General features: G+C 55.7%; 1 protein-coding gene across 4 annotated transcripts in view; it reads left to right on the top strand.

Moving 5' to 3' along the window:
- Window positions 1–2,391: 2,391 nt before the first annotated feature.
- SLC5A10 (solute carrier family 5 member 10) overlaps window positions 2,392–16,483 on the top strand; it is a 40,603-nt gene continuing 26,511 nt past the window's right edge. For 3 of the 4 annotated variants that reach the window (XM_050906356.1, XM_050906355.1, XM_050906354.1), the window contains exons 1-7: window positions 2,392–2,421; window positions 3,300–3,404; window positions 4,040–4,099; window positions 4,298–4,402; window positions 10,715–10,820; window positions 12,469–12,549; window positions 16,256–16,461. In XM_050906356.1, coding sequence (XP_050762313.1) covers window positions 2,407–2,421; window positions 3,300–3,404; window positions 4,040–4,099; window positions 4,298–4,402; window positions 10,715–10,820; window positions 12,469–12,549; window positions 16,256–16,461 — 678 coding nt within the window. In that variant the 5' untranslated portion in view covers window positions 2,392–2,406. The remainder of the gene's footprint in view (window positions 2,422–3,299; window positions 3,405–4,039; window positions 4,100–4,297; window positions 4,403–10,714; window positions 10,821–12,468; window positions 12,550–16,255; window positions 16,462–16,483) is intronic. The other variant, XM_050906357.1, reaches the window with a different exon arrangement.

Here is a 16,483-nt window from a genome sequence, read left to right as displayed (position 1 = left end):
AGCAACTGCGCATTTCTGTTCAGATAATGCTGTTCTTCATTCTGTGAGCTTATTTTTCGTAAGATTATTCTGTTTGATTTTTGCAGTCCTGTCCGGAGAGGTACGTTCTGTCTCTATGAAATGACCAAACGGCTGTACCCGGTTGTACTTTAATGACAGTCAGTTATTAAAACACTTCAGCGATGTTAATAGATACACCAAGCTGACGTATTAACACTTACACGTACTTTGAATGTGTTAGTGCAGGTTAAATTCCAGCTGAGCGGTGAGGGAGAACTTCACATCCTCTCACGAGTGTGCAGACCTGCTCCTGGGTGCGTCGGCGGCTATTTCAAAGAGAGGAGAAATACACTGACCTGTCTCGGTGATGGGTGTATTAGTTGCAGCGTATTTATTTTATTAGTGAGACCTTGTGATACATGGTTGGAAAGTGTGCTGCCACTTGAAAATGAGCCAGCCAAGCATCCAGTGCAGCAAACAGTATGAGTACTAAATACCCAAACCATTAAATTCAAAGGTGGTTTCCTGCTGCTTGTGTCGTGTTGGCCTTTGGAGCTTCATCTCTTCTGTGAGCGTTTCTGCTGGTCAGCCCTCGCTGGCGTGCTGAGGCTCCGCCTCGGACGGTCACCTAACTCCCGTGTTCCATCATTGCTTTAGCGTGTAGAAAACCCCCAACTTCGCCTAGTTCCGTGCAGTGCAATTATTGTATTGATTAGGACTCAAGAATTTGGGAACAAGTTGTGGTCGTAAGACTGATTGCTGGTCCTTTGGCTTCTCGTAGCAGTGGAGTGGTTGAAAGGGAGCAAAGCACGCGCGACTTCACTCAGACGTTTTTCGTACCTCTTTCGTTACGGCATATAACTGCAGAGCTACCGAATCTCTACCTGCTTTTCCCAGAAGCCAAAATATCAGATCACCAGAAATGCCAGCTATTCTTAGAGGTATTTCTTTGGGATCCTTCAAATGTAAAGAACACTTTAAAAACCTTGCTTTATTCGGCAATTTCTACAGTAATTAACTAGTAATCACACAAGTTCTTTCCAGACTTAGCATCTGCAAGAAAAATATTGGGGTTTGGTTTACAGTTCATAGAAGACGAAAGCCTTGGCAGTTTCTTGCCTTAGATTTAAGGCACCTCTGCAAGAGGCTGCTGGGAGCCCGTGTCCTGAGAGTCCGCCCCGCAGTAAACGCATTGATTGCAGGGGCAGCTCAGACTGGAGCCTGCAGCTTCTGCAAGATCAACCCAGCAGCAGCAAAAAAACCCCAAAGAAATGAGGATGAAGTAGCTGCTCGTTTGTGAGACACCGAAATCGAGAGGTGCCCGCCTGCAGCGTGCGTCCCTCGGGCGCCAGCAGGAAGGGCGGTGGGGAAACTGAGAGGGGAGGGAGGCAGCGGGCAGCCGGGCTGCCCACCCAAGCGCCTTTGGAAGGGAAGCTCCTGCTGCCGGCTTGTTTAATGATCGATGCCCTCAAGCTGCTAACGAGTTACTGATTCAGCGACTGTGTGCCTGAGGATGAAGAAGGCGGCAGAGGAATGACGGAGAGCAATTCCACTGCTGGATCCTTTACCTTACCCTCGCAGCAGTTCAGCGTTGCTGACCTTGTTGTCGTAGTGGTTTATTTTTCCTTAAACGTTGCGGTGGGGATATGGGTAAGAGTATTTTCTCTTGTTCCCTTGCTTTCTTTTTTGAGTAGTTTGGTTTTTTCAGGGCTGCCTTTTCTGCGCGGGATATTTTGAAAGCCTCTATTATTTTCTTGTTGTAGTTTGCACTTGTTATGTATTTTGTGTGTTGCGCTGCATTTCCTCTGTTCTGTTGTACAAACCCTCCGCCCTTTTCACCCCCTATAGAAAGACTCCTATAGCCTGAAAACGAGGTGGAATTAACCACGGCACAAACCTCTCCCTTGGCCTCCGGTCTGCTGGGCGTAAGCAGATCTGCCGCTTGTCTATTAAAGGGTGTTGAGACAAATGCCGTGCTTGACAGAAAAAGCCCTCGGCTACCCACAGTTTCAGACAAAGGCTCTCCAAAGCCATTTATTCTGCCTTGCAGAAAAATGGTAGCCAAAGCTGGGCCCTATTAGCCAACCCGTCTGCTCAGGATGGCGGTAGGATGGGCGCATCCTCCGTGCTTCCCTCTCTCGGGGTGCCTCCTTTGCTATTCATGGCTCCAGGTACTTGGGGTGCAGCCACCGTTTCGTGTAATTAAGCTCAAGTTGCAGAGCTCCCATTAATTATCCAGAGTCTCCTGTCTCTTGGCTTCGTGTCTGGGAGACTTGGTTCTTGGTTTCTTGGTGTCTTGTCTGGGTTTGTAGGGAAAGATTGCTCTGCGCTGATCTTTTCTCCTCCCAGTCTTCATGCAGGGTGAACAGGAACACCGTCAGTGGCTATTTCCTTGCTGGCAGAGACATGGCATGGTGGCCAGTAAGTAGAGACCTCCGTCCCTCCTGTGACACCCTGGGCAGCAGGGACATCCACCACCACTGTCCCTCCCACCGAATTCCCTCTTCTGCGCCCCTGCTTTCTCCACCGCCTTGCCCACGCTTTCTCCCACCCTGTACGCCTCCTTCGGCCAGAATTTGTGTCCCTTGGAGCTGCGTTTCCCTTCTCGTTGCATGAAGGATGCTGGAGCCCACCCGGCTTGTTGGGTCTCCTCGGAGGCTGCTCTGAACTTGGGGAGGGGTTGTTGGAGTCAAACATCTACCTCCACCGGCCCCGTGTGCTCCTGGCAGCTCCAACAAGACATGGGTGTCCCAAGTTTCTTTTATCCCCTCCTCTTATTTCGGTATCATCTTGACAAAGTGGTTGTAGGTCCTTCCCGTGTCTGGCAACTGGCTGCTTGCACAAGGCCACCTCCGGGCAGGGTACGTGGCCACCGTGGCAAATGCAGCAACGTGTGGCTCCTCCTCATCCTCCTAAAGATGAGAAAGTCCATCCAAAACCCACCGGGGATGCCCGGATGAGCTGAATACACGGGAGCGCTGGTTGCTGGGGCTCACGCCTGCCTGGATTGGAACCTGTTAAGGGTTTTTCTTACAAAATACCTACACGTCCCTCATCACACGTGGTGTATCTTTGGCCGCGCTTTGCTTTTAGAAGTGGCGGGGAGGTCTGCGCTCTGCTGCTCCCGGTCAGACGTTATTTTTACCGCCTCCTCTTACTGAGTTATCCCCCCGGGGCTGTGCTGCTGGGGAAACACCAAAGCTGGTCCAGCTGGCGTGACTGCCGTGCCAAGCCGCGGGAGCCGGTGGCCGGGCACCCCGCCTGCGAGCACCCGCAGCACCTCCTCTGCTCCTCCGCAGATCGGCGCCTCTCTCTTCGCCAGCAGCGAAGGCTCGGGGCTCTTCATCGGGCTGGCCGGGACTGGTGCTGCCGGGGGAATCGCTGTCACCGGCTTCGAGTGGAACGTAAGAAACGTGTCGTGTTATTAAGAAAATGAGTTTCGCGAGCCGCGTCGCAGCAGATGGCCCGTTTCACGGCAGCTTCACGCAACGTCTCGAAAGGCTTGGGAGGAGTCGTGCAGGGGGTAATTAACGCAGCCCTGCTAACTCAGCTTCTCCAGCTCACGTCTAGTGCACGTACAGTGAGTTTGGAGTCAACTCAGGTCCACATGCTCAGGGAAAAGGACATTTCAGAGCAGAACTTCCTAGTCCAGCCCCTCCATGACCCTGACAGGGAGATGGCTGAATAGGTCACCCATTCCCTGCTTCCCCGCGCATCGTATCCAAAGTCCTTGGGTTCTGCAGCAAAAATATGGCATTTGGCTTGCTTGGTGCTCAAGGAGTCAGTGGGAAACGTCTGCTCAGGAGCTGAAGGGCTGAGGGGAGCGGGCTCCTGCTGGCGGGGGTGCCGGGGGGATCTCCACCACGACCTTGTGCACCCATTCCTGCTGTCTGAAGCCATTTGGGGATGTGAATGTGCACTTGAGGGTGAGCCAGGGCCGGGTCAGGAGGGGCGGACAGGGTCTAGCACTGCAGTCAATGTCGAGTTGCAGCAGGATCAGTGTTTTTTCTGGCTGTGCCGTGTTCCTCCTTCCCAACAGGCGACTTACGCTCTTCTGGCGCTAGCCTGGGTATTCGTGCCGGTCTACGTCTCATCTGGGGTACGTACAGCTGCCCTGAGCCTGCTGCGGGGAGCGTGGCCCCAGCCAGGTCCCCTGCTCCCCGAGGGCTGTCACCACTGTCCTTTGAGACTCCTAAGCCCTGCTCTGGGAATACAGCCGTCCCCTTGCCTTCCCTGGGACCATCCCTGGAGGAAGGGGCCTGGACAGGGCAGCGATCGCTCTCTTTCCCCCTGGCAGATTGTCACGATGCCCGAGTATCTCCAGCGAAGGTTTGGAGGCGAGAGGATCCGAATGTACCTCTCCGGCCTGTCGCTCCTGCTCTCCATCTTCACCAAAATCTCTGTGAGTAGCTCCCGCTCAACTCTGTGACAAATCCACGACTGATTTCCAACAAGCGCAAGGTTATTTTTGGGCTCAAACCTCGTGTCGCCAAGTCGGGGGAGAGCAGCTGCTGCAGGATGCTCCAGGAGAGAGCAGGACAAGAGGTGGGAATTCGTGGGCAGATGCTGTCTGCAGCACCCCGTGCGTTCGTAGGTAGATCCAGCAGCGATGCTCATGGCCGGGTGGCCCCAATGGATGTGTGGCTGTGTGTCAGGATTCCCAAACTCACGATGTGCTCGCCTTGTAGCACAGGTCGTGGATGGAACATGCTCGGAGGCTGGGTTGCATCGTCTGGGTTTTTCTCCATGCTCTGGCAGCGATGCTTTCTGGCATCCCCGAGGGACTCGGCAGAGCTGGGGACCGAATTGGGAATGCATTCGTTGCTTTAGGGCACACAGGTTTTCTGAGGAAAGGAAGCCTTGCTGCAGCTATAAGATGCTGAAGCCTGTACAGAAAGTGCCTGATTTTCAGGGACTTTTCCACAGGGATGTTTTCCCCCCATTTTCGCCTCATTCACAGTTCCCTGTGTGCAGCCTCTGCTCCTGCTGCCTGCTTGGAATCCGTGGGAAGAGTTTATCTGAGGTAAAACAGCTAAAGAGCCTGTAACACCAGACCTAGGGCAAGCAGGAGAGAGCAGGGCACAGACAGCCCTGGGGGGCTGGAGAGAGCGAGACAGAGATCAAGAGCAAACAGCTCAGCAACCATCTGGAGGAGAAAACCTGCCGGAGGGAGCAATCCCGCGCCACTGCCTCTGATGGAGCAGGCGGATCTGACCTGGGGTCTGCCGAGGCTTCTGCATTTCGCCGGCTAAAAGAAATGTGCTTTTGCAGGTGGCTGGCTGCAAGAAATGTGCTTTTGCAGGTGGCTGGCTGCAAGAAATGTGCTTTTGCAGGTGGCTGGCTGCAAGAAGTGGCTGTCTGCAGGGCAGGAGGGCCGGTGCCGGGGTGTGTTTCCCCACGGCGAGGCGCTCAGCGCCCGCCTCTGCGCTCAGCCAGCTCCATGCTTCGCAAACACCAGCTTGGCTGGATGCAGCCATCGCTCCCTGCTTGGCTGGATGCAGCCATCGCTCCCTGCGCGGCGTTTCTGCCTCCTCCCTGGCGGCTTCGCAGCCCCAGGCCCTGGGCTGAGCTGGGGGGGGATCCTCTGGGTCTCCCTGCGAGGGATGCGGAGGACAGAGCAGCCTGCAAACACCGCTCGCTGTGCACGTCCGTCAGCGCTTAATGCAAAGGGAGAGGCTGCGTCCGCCTCGGACGGACCCCAGCGCTGCGTGATGTGATGTCCCCGGCTCCAGGAGACCCCCATCTCCTTCCTGTGAGCTGCTCTTTGACCTTGGGCAAGGCACTATGCTTTGGGTGTAAAAGGCAGGTTGCAGGGGAGATGGCAGCCCTTCCCGTGATCCTGCTGACGCAGGGCTTTCAGCGTGGCAGAAGTGATGCTGGTGACTCCGTCGGTGCAGCTGCCACCTGTATTTGCCCCCACAAAACCATGTCCTGTCGTGCTGGAGGGCATTCTTCCCATAAAACTGATATTCTTTATACCCTTATCATTTATGGCGTTGAAAATCCTATGGCATTTCTCCTGAAATCAGCCTGGTGGCTCCTGGAGCGCCAGTTCAGTTTGCAAGTTTGGGCAGTGACGCTTCGATTATTCCTCGATTGTCCTAATGTCCAGTAAACTGTTGTCACTTACTCCCCTCCTGTGTGCTGCTCGGGAGACATCTCTCCCCTGCTCCTGACGAAGACCCAGGAGGGGCTCGAGAGAGATGCTGGAGCATCTGTGTCTGTGGTGTTGGTGCCTGGGATCTGTGTGAATCCCTGCTGGCGTTTAAAAGGAAAGGTTGGAAGTTGGGATAGGATTTCTGGTGGGGTAGTTTGTTCTTGCTGGTCTGAATTTGAAGAAAGAAATTACCGGTAGTTTGAGGGCTGGTTGTCTTTGAGTCTCTTTCCAGACTATCACAGCCATCCCCTCTTCTCTTACAAAATGGTGCCCTACCATGGCATGGGGATGTGCTTGGTCCCTTTGGCTTCCAGTCTCTCCATGGCTTTGCCCAGAAGGGATGGATGTCCTACAAGTTCATTCTTAGCTTGGAAGACCGTTCTGGTGTCACCCCTTGCCTAACACCAGATGAACCTGTACGTGACCTCTGCGCAGCGCCTGCACCGATGGGAACCTCTGGAGTTCTCCTGGCCCATCTTGGCACAACCTTGTGTTTGGAGCCTGGTGGACACTCCCAAATGCCTCTTCCTGTGCCTTTGCTCAACCAGTGCTATAGTTTCTTTGGTCTGCTGAGTTTTCCCTGATCTCTGAGTCACTCAGGATGCAACAGAAGAGGAATCAGCCTAAGAAGGGGATTATCTTGGCATCTGGCTCCATTCATGGTAAATCTCACAAACAATGGTTGTTTCCAGCAGTGGGTTGGGATGAATGGATGAATGTCCGTGGACACGCAGAGCGTTGCCAACTGGCCCAACGACCCGTCTCTGGTGGTGACCGCAGCGGGGAGCGTAGGAGGAGAGTGCGAAACTCGGAGCAATTAGGCAGTGCTGTCTCCCGGCGGGGGTTTCCTTTGGTCCTCAGTGAGGGCTGCCTCAAAGCCCGGGACTAGCTGGGCTTTTCCTGCCTCCTCTCCCTGCAGGCATTGTGTTTATGGATGGATCTCCGCTCCACCTTCTCCTGAGCTGAGACACGGCATCAGTGCTGCTCCCTTGGCTCTTCTTTTGGGGCAGGGAGGATGACAGTCCCTCTTCTCCTGGAATTTACTCTTTGGTGGACCCCAGCCTTCCACATTTCATGGCAGGGTGCAGCAGGGCAGCCCAAAGTCCTGCTGAGAGATGGCATCCCCCCTGGCTAGGAACACGTGAGGGGTTGCACAGGCTTCCTAGCCTTGGTGAAGAGCACCTGGAGACTCCTCTGTACCCTGGGTAACTTGTTCTACTGAGGCTTTGGCTTCATCAATCGTTAAATCCAAGCTGTCTCTAAAGCCAGCTTTCATTGGGAAGGCATTAACGATGTTGGGTAAGAATGAGTTTCCAAGTGAGGTCACCGGTGGAGGCAGGGAACTCACTGGATTATGAGGCCTGACTTCAAAGGTTTCTCCTCTCCTTTTACAGTTGAAAGGACTTATTTTATGAATAGGTCATGCCTGGTTTTAATTAGCTTGTTTTTGTATTTGGGATGTCTTATTAACGACTCAGTCACATGCGCTTTTATTTTTTCCCACCCTAGCAGAATTAGCAGGAAGGGAGGTGGAGATACCTCTGCTTCCTCATAGCAAAGGCTTAGACTCATTTGCAGACGACTGCAAAAATGATTAAGCATTGAGAAAGCCAGGAGAAGCAGTTATGAAATATCTTGTCCAGGGCTGAGTCTTCGCAGCTGGGCTCTGGGGAAGGGTTGCTGGAGAAGCAGGCAGTCACGGCGGGGCATGACTTTCTGGCTGGTGCCGAGATGACAAGTGATGGATCCCTCCAAGGGACACTAGGAGCTCCAGAAGGCACCAAGGATGCTTGGCTGACACGGTGCTAGGGAGGCTCAAAATATTTTGGGCTCCCACTTCATGTTGCGTTGGGAGGAGATGGCTGAGGGCCCTTGGTTGGGGCTTTTCTGCCTTGTAGCTGAAGCTTACACTGCGTGAATGGCTTAGTTGTCCTCTTGTAGGGCTGCTTCGTGGTCTCGCTGGTATCAAGCTGTGGTTGGATTGCATTTGTGGTGGAAAGGCATCAAAGGAGCCACTGGTAGAGGTCTTGGCATGGTCGTCCATGAGTTGGTTCCTCTTCAGCAGGACATTCCAGGGCTGAATTGCCTCTCGGTGCTGCCAAGGGCTCTCCCAGAGACATGGCCAAGCCCAAGTGCAGCTGAGGACATGTAGTACCTCCCTTGGGAATGCCAGGCATGACTGTGGTGTAAAGCCTGGTCCAGATGTCGTGGAACAGTCCCTGAATTAGGATCCTCAAGATCATGGTGTAAGCGCTCTTCTGGTCGGTTTGATTTGTGATTTAATCAATGTTATGCCTAACGGTGTGGGCTCATCTGCTAGGGAACGGCCTTTCATGTTGTGCTGAAGCTGGGTGTGTGCTCACCTACCGGGTTTCGTGGCTGATCGAGCCCTGCTAGATGGCACACACCTTGGTTCTCCCATTGTGTGATCCTACGTGGCCCCTCTCCATCACCTGGTGATGGTCCTCAGCTCCTGCGCGGCGAGCTTGCTGGAGCAGCGCTGGGAGGAGGAAGGGCAGAGTTGGGAGAAGGAGGGGTGATATGGGAAATAGCACCAGTCCTCCACGTTACTAATCCCAAGCGACTGCTCCCGCATGACCGGGCAAGAAAGCCCTGCTGTTTGGGGGATGGTTTCTGGGAGGTGTGTGAAGAAAGATGTCAAATCAGAGCTGACGTCTTGACTGTGGGAAGCCGTCACAGCTCTGGGTGAGGGCGTGGAGTCGACTCGTCTTGCCTCTTCCTGCCCCTTCTGGCCTCGTTTCCTTCTCCAAACAAGGTTTTTGTGAAGATATCCCAGCCGAGCGCTGGGGATGGCTGCATCTCAGCTGCGGGTGGAGACATGGTGGTGGCATGGGCGCTGCCTGCTGCGCCTGGTCCTTTCCTCCTGCGGCATCGCTGCTTTTGTTGGAGGAGGTGCCCCACTCCCTCTGAGTCTCTGCTTTCCGTCTCATTCCCACGAGACCGTGACCAGACCTCCCTGTGTGGGTCCAGCTCTCCCACGAGTGGGAAACGGTGGTCACTTTTGGGGCGTCAATCTTCTTGAGGGAGTTTGGCAGCCGAGTGAGCTGCAAGCCTGCGCACGCTCCTCCGGGCAGAGGCACGCTCCCGGCGTCCCTGTGGGACGTGATGCAGGCACAGGAGACGCTGGGGCTGGTGGAGGCAGCATGTTGGATGTGGAGTTGGTCTGTCCTTCTGTGGCCAAGCAGAAACCCCAAGCCTCTTCCAGGGGCTTTGCAAGGGGGGCTGCAAAGGTCAGAGGGTGTGTTGGAGGATGCATTTCTGCTGGTCCATGCTGGGGTGCAGGACCCCAGGCTGCTGCTTCTCCCTCAGGGCCAAAAGCAACTTCTGCCACTTGCCCATGCCTCGGTTTCCCCATCTGTGCCAAACCAGGAGGAGGTATTTTCCCAGAGATGCTCAGCAAAGAGGTGGCTTGTTGTTGGGGCGAGGCTCAGGAATGGCAGTCCTGGGGGTCTTGCGCTCCACGCTGGGGCTGCCCACGTGTGCTCCTCACCGTGGAGTGGCTGCAGAGGTCGAAACGCTGCTGCAGCCCCCAGGGAGCAGGGCAGCACCTTGCTTTGCCCCACTAGCACCCACCTGAGCACCGCTAAATGGCTCGAGCGACGTTGCGCAGAGCTGCCCCATCCATCACTAAAGGCATTGCAGGTACCAGCAAGCACCTTGAAAAGTCCCTGCGCCTGGGAGAAGATCCCCTCCTGCCCCCAGCAGCATTTTTAGGCTCGCTGCTGCCCTCCTGACCGGTCTGATGGCCAGACCGTTGAGCTGCAGCTGAGGAGGGGGGAGCTGGTCCTTGGCAACCTCCTTGCCAGCAGCCTGGGTGCCAGGAGGGTGAATCCTGCCAAGCAGAACGTGAAATACCAGCTACAGCCGCCCCCGTGCATTGGCCCCGCGGGGGCTGTTGGGGTGCAGAAACAGCATGGGTGTTCTGGGTTGGGGGGGGTGGCTTGGGCTGCCTCCGGGAGCACCCAAGGGTGCTGGTGTTCCGGGGGAGCACAGCCCCTCGGTTGGTACCGGGTGCCCCATCTCCAGGGCTCTGCAGAAAGCATGGTGAGATGCCACCTGGAGAGCAGGGCACTGCCATCGGTGGAGGGAACTGGAGGTACTTGGGGCAGCAAGGAGGTAGCTCGGGTCAGGGTCTGATCCGGTAAAGGGCTGAGTATCTCTAGCTCCCTGCTTTGCTCTCAAAGGCTGTGGCAGCACTGATGCCCCGAGGCATCCCATTTCTGACCCTTACATCCCACTGCCTGCATCCGACTGAGCCCTGTCGCAAATGACTGCTGGAGCTGCTTGCTCCGCTCTTTGGGGGTTGAGGGAAGGTGGCCCGTGACACCCATCTGCAGCGGTGACACGGCCACCCACGTGGGACCCCGGGCTTCAGCGCTGGCTTCGGGAGGTGTCCTCCTGGCACGCCAATGTCCTCGCTGTACCCACAGTGTTGGCTGTTTCCCTGCCGTGCCACTCTTGCAACAGCCCTTGGGTGCTGCCTAGCCAAGTGGATGTCACCTGTCCCAGCCCCTGTGTTTCTTCTTCCACGCGCAGACGGACCTGTACTCGGGGGCTCTCTTCGTGCAAGTTTGCCTGGGCTGGGACCTTTACCTCTCCACCGTCCTGATGCTGGTGGTCACAGGGCTCTACACCATTGCAGGTAGGTTGCTCAGCGTCTGCTGGCCTCAATCTTTCTTCTTTGGTTGAACCACACCACTTACACTCCTGCTTTTATTTTATTTTATTTTATTTTTTTCCTCCTGGAAAGTCTTTGGGGATTTATACTAACGGGGTTCATATTCCCTGCCCTATCCAGCCAGTATCTGGGCATCCTCCTTGAGCGTCAGCTCAGGCAATGACTCAATGCATGACCTCTCCTTTGTCATTATGGCTTCTCATTTGTAATAACTCTTCCTCAATCATGTAGTTAAATGCTTTCCTGTGTGTGTACTTATTTGTAACAGCAATAATCAGGGCTTCTCCTATTACAGGGCTATTACTATGGAATCTACAATGAGAGCCCTTTACCCAACTCATTTCCCTCCCACTCGCCCTGCCTGCAGTGCAACTTGCTGCCTTCCCTCTACAAAGCTTTTGGGAATATTTCTTGCCCATGCTTCCCCATCGTGGGACCAGCTATTTTTGTGCAGGGTCAGTCCGTACGGTTCTTTTGTGATCCGGAGGTGATAAGGGTTTGGAGCTGGAGTTGGAAATTGTGGGTTCCTGACTTGCACTCCCACTCTCGGACTGTGGGATCATGTATCCCTGCCAGCCCTTTCGGTTATTATTTTGGCTGGGATGTTCCCTCCCCTGGTAGTGCCAGTGGAGACACCCAGCAGGAAATTCTCCCTCGCTATTTCATCCCAGCCATCAAAACGGGAAACAGTTTAAGTATATCCAAAACATGGTGGATTTTGCAAGACTTTGGTTTTAAGCAAATCCCATCTCTGTTTTTTTCCTGCCCACAAGGCTTGTCGTGAAGTAAGGCATTTCGGCGTGAGCTCAGGCAGAGGGTGTGATCGTTGCGTCACCCTGATCCTGAGAACATCACTCCAAATCCCAGGCATGGCTGGGGAGGGTGCAGCCCTGAATTCCCAGGATGTGAGTCAGTGACTGGGGTTGAAACTGGTTCAACTTTTGATCCATTTTCTCTAGCTCCGCTACTTTATAATGCTTTTGTTCGTGTGCTGAGTAATTGCTTTCTGGCTAGGTAAGCAGGTCCTGGGTTTGCAACAGATCTGGAGGGAGAGCTTGGGATGGAAAGGGAGAAATGCTGCTGGCTGGATGGCCAAGGGGGACCCCACTAAGCATCAGGTGCTGGAAAAATAAAACTGTAGGGCTGGGAGGAGAGCTGAGGGGTGTACGAAGGGGAGACATGGTATGGTGTTAGGGAGAGGTGGGACGAATGATGAGATCAACGTCCTGAATGTGGTCTGCTTGCTGGAGCATCCAAAGAGCTGGGGCTGGCCGGCGTCCTCCCGACTGCGTGGGGACGTGGGGCTGCATCCCTCCCCTCCTGCCATCCCTCGGCTCCCCTTCCCTGCCCTGGGTGAGACCGCAGCCCCCGCGGCTATTGGCTGCTCCCCCCACCCCATCTGCGGGGGTGCTGTCGCCCCTCGACGCCAGACCCACCGAGGAGCTGCTCCCCCTTCAAGCTCCCGCTGCAGCCCCCCATCACTGCGGTGTCGGCAGGACGAGGCCGGTGACAGGCACGTCCCCGCGAGCGCGGGCAGCTTTATTGGGACTTCACAACCGAGCCGAGCCCGAAGCCGGCGGCGCTCCCGACGCTGTGCCTTGCTCTCGTGCAGGGGGGCTGGCGGCCGTCATCTACACCGACGCGCTGCAGACGCTCATCATGGTCCTCGGAGCCATTGTGCTGGCGGTGAAAGGTAAGAGCTGGGACAGCACAGAACGTCCTTCCAGGGGAACCTTCTCTCCCCAGTCGGGCGGTCTCAGAAATAAATAGAAAGACTCAGTCTGAGCAATTTGGTGGCCAAGATGCCCAGCAGGACTCTGGCCCATAGTAATCGCCTAAAGAAAGTCCGTGGTCCCCCTGTGTCCCCTCTGCCACTGTGCTTTCCCTACGTGCCATTTCTCTGGGTGAAGATGCCAGGAAGCATCCCCCTGGTCCTCCATGCGGGGCTGTCCCCAGCACTGGTGACCTTCCCGTGGTCATCGCTGCTCCGCATGTTTGCCTCTAGTCCATGCACTCCGAGAGACTGATCAAGTGTTTGACAGCGAAGCAGCATTCCCAGTTTTGCTCTGGGAAACTTGCAGCGGTGTTGCGGTGGGGTCTGCAGACAGGATCCCACCGCACGAGGACGTGCTTGGCAGAAGGTGGTACTGGTACGAGGCACCGCTGCAGGGGATTGCCTGGGGATGCAGAGCATGGTGCCGTGCCTTCATCCTGGTTGGAGTGAGCATGGTTCATCACCAGCCCTTTCTGAACACTCAGCACTGTTGTGTCTCCGTACATTTAGCCGCAGAGCACCCTTGCGAGGCGGGAGCTTTCATCAGCCTTGTTCTGCCATCGGGGCTCTTGGCCCCGAGGAGTAGGAGGCAAAAAGCCAGGTCCCAGCTTCAAAGGCAGGCATTTAACTACAGAGGACGATTTCCAGAGGCACTCCTGAGATGATTTCCACCATCTCCTGGAGAAGTCTGCTTAGGGCGGGCAGGTAGGAAAGGCTTTGACCCAATGTCACACAGGAGCTCTGCTGTGGAGGTGGGAGCAGCTCCAGACCTGCAGCCAGCCCGGTCCCGCAGCTGCTCCCCTGTGCAAAAGCAGAGCTTGCTCCTGGGCGAGCCTTGTACGCAGCAAGATATATTTACAAAAACCAAATGAAAGGACAGATAATTCCCGGAGAAGTGACAATAATACTAACTACCCCAGCAGAAGCAAGGAGCTGCGCTGGGCAGGGGAGCACGTTGCCTGTCCAAGCAGATCTGAGCAGTGGCCGCAGCCTTTGCGTTAGACGAGGTGCTTGGACGTTGCTGATCGTTGTCTGAAGCTGTCGTTGGCCGTGGGGCTCTCTGAGGCTTGTGTCTGGTAAGCTTGGCTGGGTGCAGCAACACAGAGCCAGAGTAGGAGGGCAGGTAGGCAAGGCCTGGAAAATCCCCTCCGGTGACTGCAGAGCCCAGCTTTTTTTTGGCTTTGCCAACTTGCAAGCGTGGCATGGTGTGTGCAGGGAGATGAGGGTGCTCGGGAGAGGGACTGATCCAGGGGAGACAAAAGACAAGCTGCTGGTCACACAGTTTTTTTTCCTCCGGTCTCGGGAGACCTCAGGACCTGGAGGCTGGTATGCCTCAAGGGTGCTCAGTTTTCTCCAGCTCTTGTCAAGCTCATCTAATAAAGGATACTCTAAATGTTTTACCTTGTTCGTATCTTCAGACCACGACAGCTGCAGCAGTGATGCTAACGCTCGTCTGCTAAGCTGCGACCGCTCTGGGTCCACTCTGCCCGGACCGTTGCCTCCCTTGCTGCTGCTGAAGGGATGAAAAAACCATATTGCTTGGCTCCGAGGTTGCATCTCCCGAGGGAGAGCAGGAGGGTTGTGCAAATCCTCTGAGGTGCGATGCTGAGCAGAGCAGTCTCGAGTTGGACAACAAACGGGTGCAGGCCGAGGGGTTGTAGACAAATCACTTTGCTTAACGGAGAGCTCGGTGGCTGTTTCAGTGGGTGGCGGTGCCGGCGCTGGCTCTGCTCGGCTCCAGCATCACAGATAAGAGAGACGGTGGCATCCTGCGCCCCACTTCGCATTCACCGCAGGGATGTTAATCCTGGCGGAGCCCGTGGGCTGCAGCCCGGCATCTGAAGGCTGAGCTCCCGCTGCCCTGGGGTTTTTGCCCCGCTCTTCTGTCTCAGCAGGCGTAGATGTCGTGACTTGCCGGCGAACACCTTTGGGAAGGGAGCAGGCCCGCACCCCCGGGTGCGAATCTCTGCTTTCAGCGCTCGCCCTCTGCCTCTGGAGAGCCTTTGTTGGTGCCCAACGCCCATGCAAAGCTTGGGAGTAGCCGGTGCCTGGATAAACCAAGCGCTGGAGGGGGGCCAGGGCTGCTTGCACAAGAGCAGGAGGAGTTCACAAATGCTGACTCCCCGTGAAATACGGGGGGCCAGTTTGCAAAGGGGAAGGGGGGCACGGTGGATGATGCCCCCTTTGCAAACTCCCCAAAAGCTTCAGGTCAGGGGGATGCCCTGGGATGGGGACGGGGCTGCAGGTCGGTAATGGAAATGGCAGGGCTGCAGGGAGAGGGCTGTCCTCGGGCAGGAGGGGACAACAGAGCAGGATGGGTGTCTTGGAAATTGGGATTTGCTCAAGGTGGCACTTGCTGGTGATCCCAGTGTCCAGCACCCGATGCCTGAAGGATTTGCTCTCAGTCCAAAGGCAGCAGCGCTCATGGGCACGGTCCTGCCGGAGGATGACTTCTCAGGAGCACGTTCCCACGCCGAGCTGCCGCGTTGGAGGGGGCCAAGCTGAGGGTCCGGAGCACAGCCCACGAGTGGGGGCAGAAGGGATGCAGGATGTGACAGCTGGACCAGACGGGGGGAAAACCACCGAGGGATGCTCGTGGGTCTTGCTCTGAGTCTCCCCTCCGTGAGACCCAGGGAGGCCCCGGAGCCTCCTCTCTTCTCCCAAGCATCAGCAGCTGCCGTGGGTATGGGGATGCCAACGCACCTCCCTGCTTATCTCCTCCATGGCTGCTGCATGGGTGGCCGCGGCATGCGGGGGGAACGGGGCGGGTGCCTCCCATCCCTCCCTCCCCCGAAAAGCAATGCCTCTGGCTCCAAAATTCCTCTGCTGGAGGTACCGGGGAGCTGCAAGGAGCGTTCAGCCCGTGCCCCCCCAGGAGTGGGGAGGTGGTGGGGGGCCAGGGCAGAGCGCAGGGCTGGTTGGCAGCTGCTGCCGGGGGCTGGCGGCTGTGGTGCAGGCAGGAGGAGCATCAAGGCAGCTGCCAAGGGCTCGGAGGCTCGCTTGCTAGGGCTTGTTCATGGCACGTACTCCTCAGCGGGGCTCAGGCTAAGATCCAGACCTTGTATCCCGTTTCCTAGGAAAACTGCAGGGAAGAGGATCTTTTTTCCTTTTTTTTTTTTTTTTTTTTTTTTTTTTTTTGCACTGGTTGCTGGAGGTTTGGGGATGGAGCCGCGGGGGGGTGCTGGGGAAACGCTCAGAGGGGTAGAAAACGTTTGGCCGGACGCTTGTGCCGAGGCACCTTGAGCTGTAGTATATCAAGTCAAAGGCTACCTAATCGTGCATTTTAATAGTCCTAGGCAAGTTTCCCCTGCTCTGGGACCGGGGAGCTTTAATAAACAGGTTGCTTTTACAGTACAAGTTCAAAAGAGGTGGGTCCCTTGAGGAGCCTTTGTCCCAGGAAACGGGTCACCCTCCGAAGGGAGGGTGGACTGTAATGGGACCTGCTGTGCAAAATGATAATAGAAGAGTCTCTTAAATAACTAGAAGAAAACACAATCACGAACGAGCCCTCCCTCTCTGGGCAGCACTTCTGAGTTAACGAGTTGGCGAGTGTTTTGCCAGCTGATCTCACAGGCCACTGGGTTTTGCTCGACTCTAACCAGCCTCCCCCAATGATGCTTTCCAGCTTTTAATGAGATCGGAGGTTACTCCAACCTGGAAGAGGCCTATTTAAAAGCCGTGCCATCCAAGATTGTTCCCAACACTACCTGCCACCTGCCCAGAGCCGATGCAATGCACCTCTTCCGAGACCCGGTCTCTGGAGATCTGCCCTGGACCGGGATGACTTTCGGGCTGTCTATCATGGCCACGTGGTACTGGTGCACCGACCAGGTAAATGTAAACAAGATTCCCC

This window comes from Gymnogyps californianus, chromosome 15 (genome assembly GCF_018139145.2).
Source record: "Gymnogyps californianus isolate 813 chromosome 15, ASM1813914v2, whole genome shotgun sequence".
Classification (NCBI taxonomy): Eukaryota; Metazoa; Chordata; class Aves; order Accipitriformes; family Cathartidae; genus Gymnogyps; species Gymnogyps californianus.
Note: the sequence above shows the minus strand (reverse complement) of the source record. Positions and strands in the feature narration are given on the sequence as shown.